The sequence below is a fragment of the Oratosquilla oratoria genome, unplaced genomic scaffold, assembly GCF_046742065.1.
Source record: "Oratosquilla oratoria isolate Oo_2021 unplaced genomic scaffold, ASM4674206v1 SCAFFOLD106, whole genome shotgun sequence".
Lineage (NCBI taxonomy): Eukaryota > Metazoa > Arthropoda > Malacostraca > Stomatopoda > Squillidae > Oratosquilla > Oratosquilla oratoria.
Genome location: NW_027467463.1, coordinates 130,001 through 131,853, shown reverse-complemented (window position 1 = coordinate 131,853; position 1,853 = coordinate 130,001). Strand labels below are relative to the sequence as shown.

Sequence of the window (1,853 nt, the reverse complement as noted above, 5' to 3'; positions counted from 1 at the left end):
CAACCGCCGGGGTGACGAGGCCCTCGCAGACATTCCCAACCTTGCCAAGGTCGTGGACGACATCATTACCTGGGACAGTGACTACGGGACACACCTACGTCGCATCAGTGAGGTCTTGAACCGATGCCGCACTCATGGCATCTCCCTCAACGCTGACAAGATGACTCTTGCTGCTCCCAGTGTCAACTTCTGCGGGTTCACAGTATCTCAAGATGGCGAAGCCATCGACAGTGAGAAAATAAAGGCAATTACGGAATTCCCAACACCTTCCAACATCACAGACCTCCGATCGTTTATGGGTCTAGTCAACCAGTTGGGCGAATTCACATCCAACGTCTCTACAACTGCAGACGCTCTTCGCCCGCTACCCAGCCCGAGGAACACCTTCCTCTGGACACCTGCTCAGGAGGACGCCTTCCAAAGGACGAAGCAGGCCCTCGCCCAACCTCCTGTCCTCGCCCATTTCGACCCGAAACTACCGACTGCCCTCCAAACGGACGCGTCTCGTCTAAATGGCATAGGGTACGCCCTCCTACAGGAACATGAAGAGGGAGTTTGGCGACTCGTGCAGTGCGGCTCTCGATTCCTGCAGGACGTGGAAACACGGTACAGCACGATCGAGTTGGAACTGCTGGCTATGGTCTGGGCCATGCAGAAGTGCAAATACTTCCTGCTTGGCCTCCAGGACTTCACACACATCACGGATCATCGACCCCTTCTTCCGATCCTCAATACGTACACTCTAGACTGTATTGAGAACCCAAGGCTCCAACGCAGATCAATTCCCTAAAATACACAAGCCAGATGTACCTATGAGGCCAATTACTTCAGGGATAGGCAGCGCACCACATCGCCTCGCTAAACGTCTCGCGAAGCCTTTGTCAGCCACGCTAGGAACAATCAGCGATGCACACCTTCGCAACTCCGCGGATTTGATCGAACGACTCAAGCTTATAGACTTTAAGAAAAAGAAAATGGTCAGCTTCGATATTAAATCTCTCTATACGAACGTAAGCATAGAGGGAGCCATGAACGCGATGAAGCGAGCTCTGACTAACATAAGCGAAGATGAGTTACCTATTAAGAAAAAGGACTACATAGAGCTAGTATCTCTATGTGTTAACTTCGGTACGTTTGTTTTCAAAGAACAAGAATACGTACAACATAGAGGATTAGCTATGGGTTCACCTCTTAGTGCAGTAATGGCGTCCTTATATATGGAAACACTAGAAGTAGACAAATTCATACGAATCATAGGAAGAGGCTCGAAGTGGTTCCGGTACGTGGACGATATTTTAGTAATAATGCCAGAAGAGTCAAATATCAACAACAAACTTCGCATGTTGAATGATGTCAACGAACATATCCAATTCACGGTAGAAATGGAGATGGAAAGAAAGCTACCCTTCCTGGACACACTCATTCACCGGGAGGACAGCAGCGCTAAATTCTCTGTCTACAGAAAACCCACAAACAGAGACGATATTATACACTACCTCTCACGGCACAGCACGAGAACAAAGACTGGTGTGATAATAGGTTTCTACCTACGAGCTATAAGGATATGCAGCGATGAATTTCTGTCAGGCGAAATATCATACATAATCGAGGCCTTTCGTAAACTCATGTACCCCTCAGGTCTTCTACATAAATTAAAGAACAAAGCATTCATGATATCGATAAGAAGTGACAAAATGAACAAAGAAGGAGATTACCTGGTAGTACTATATTCAAAAGGAGCAGAAGTAATCACTAATTTTCTATCCACCAAGGGTATCCACATAGCACATGCCGCGGGACTAAGAATCAGAGACATAGTAAGTAAGAATGAGAACAAGAACATCAAAAACCAG

The 1,853-nt window shown here is 47.1% G+C and overlaps 1 protein-coding gene across 1 annotated transcript in view; it reads left to right on the top strand.

Moving 5' to 3' along the window:
- Positions 1-812: 812 nt before the first annotated feature.
- LOC143022503 (uncharacterized) overlaps positions 813-1,853 on the top strand; it is a 3,383-nt gene continuing 2,342 nt past the window's right edge. The window contains exon 1 of the mRNA XM_076180727.1: positions 813-1,817. Coding sequence (XP_076036842.1) covers positions 813-1,817 — 1,005 coding nt within the window. The remainder of the gene's footprint in view (positions 1,818-1,853) is intronic.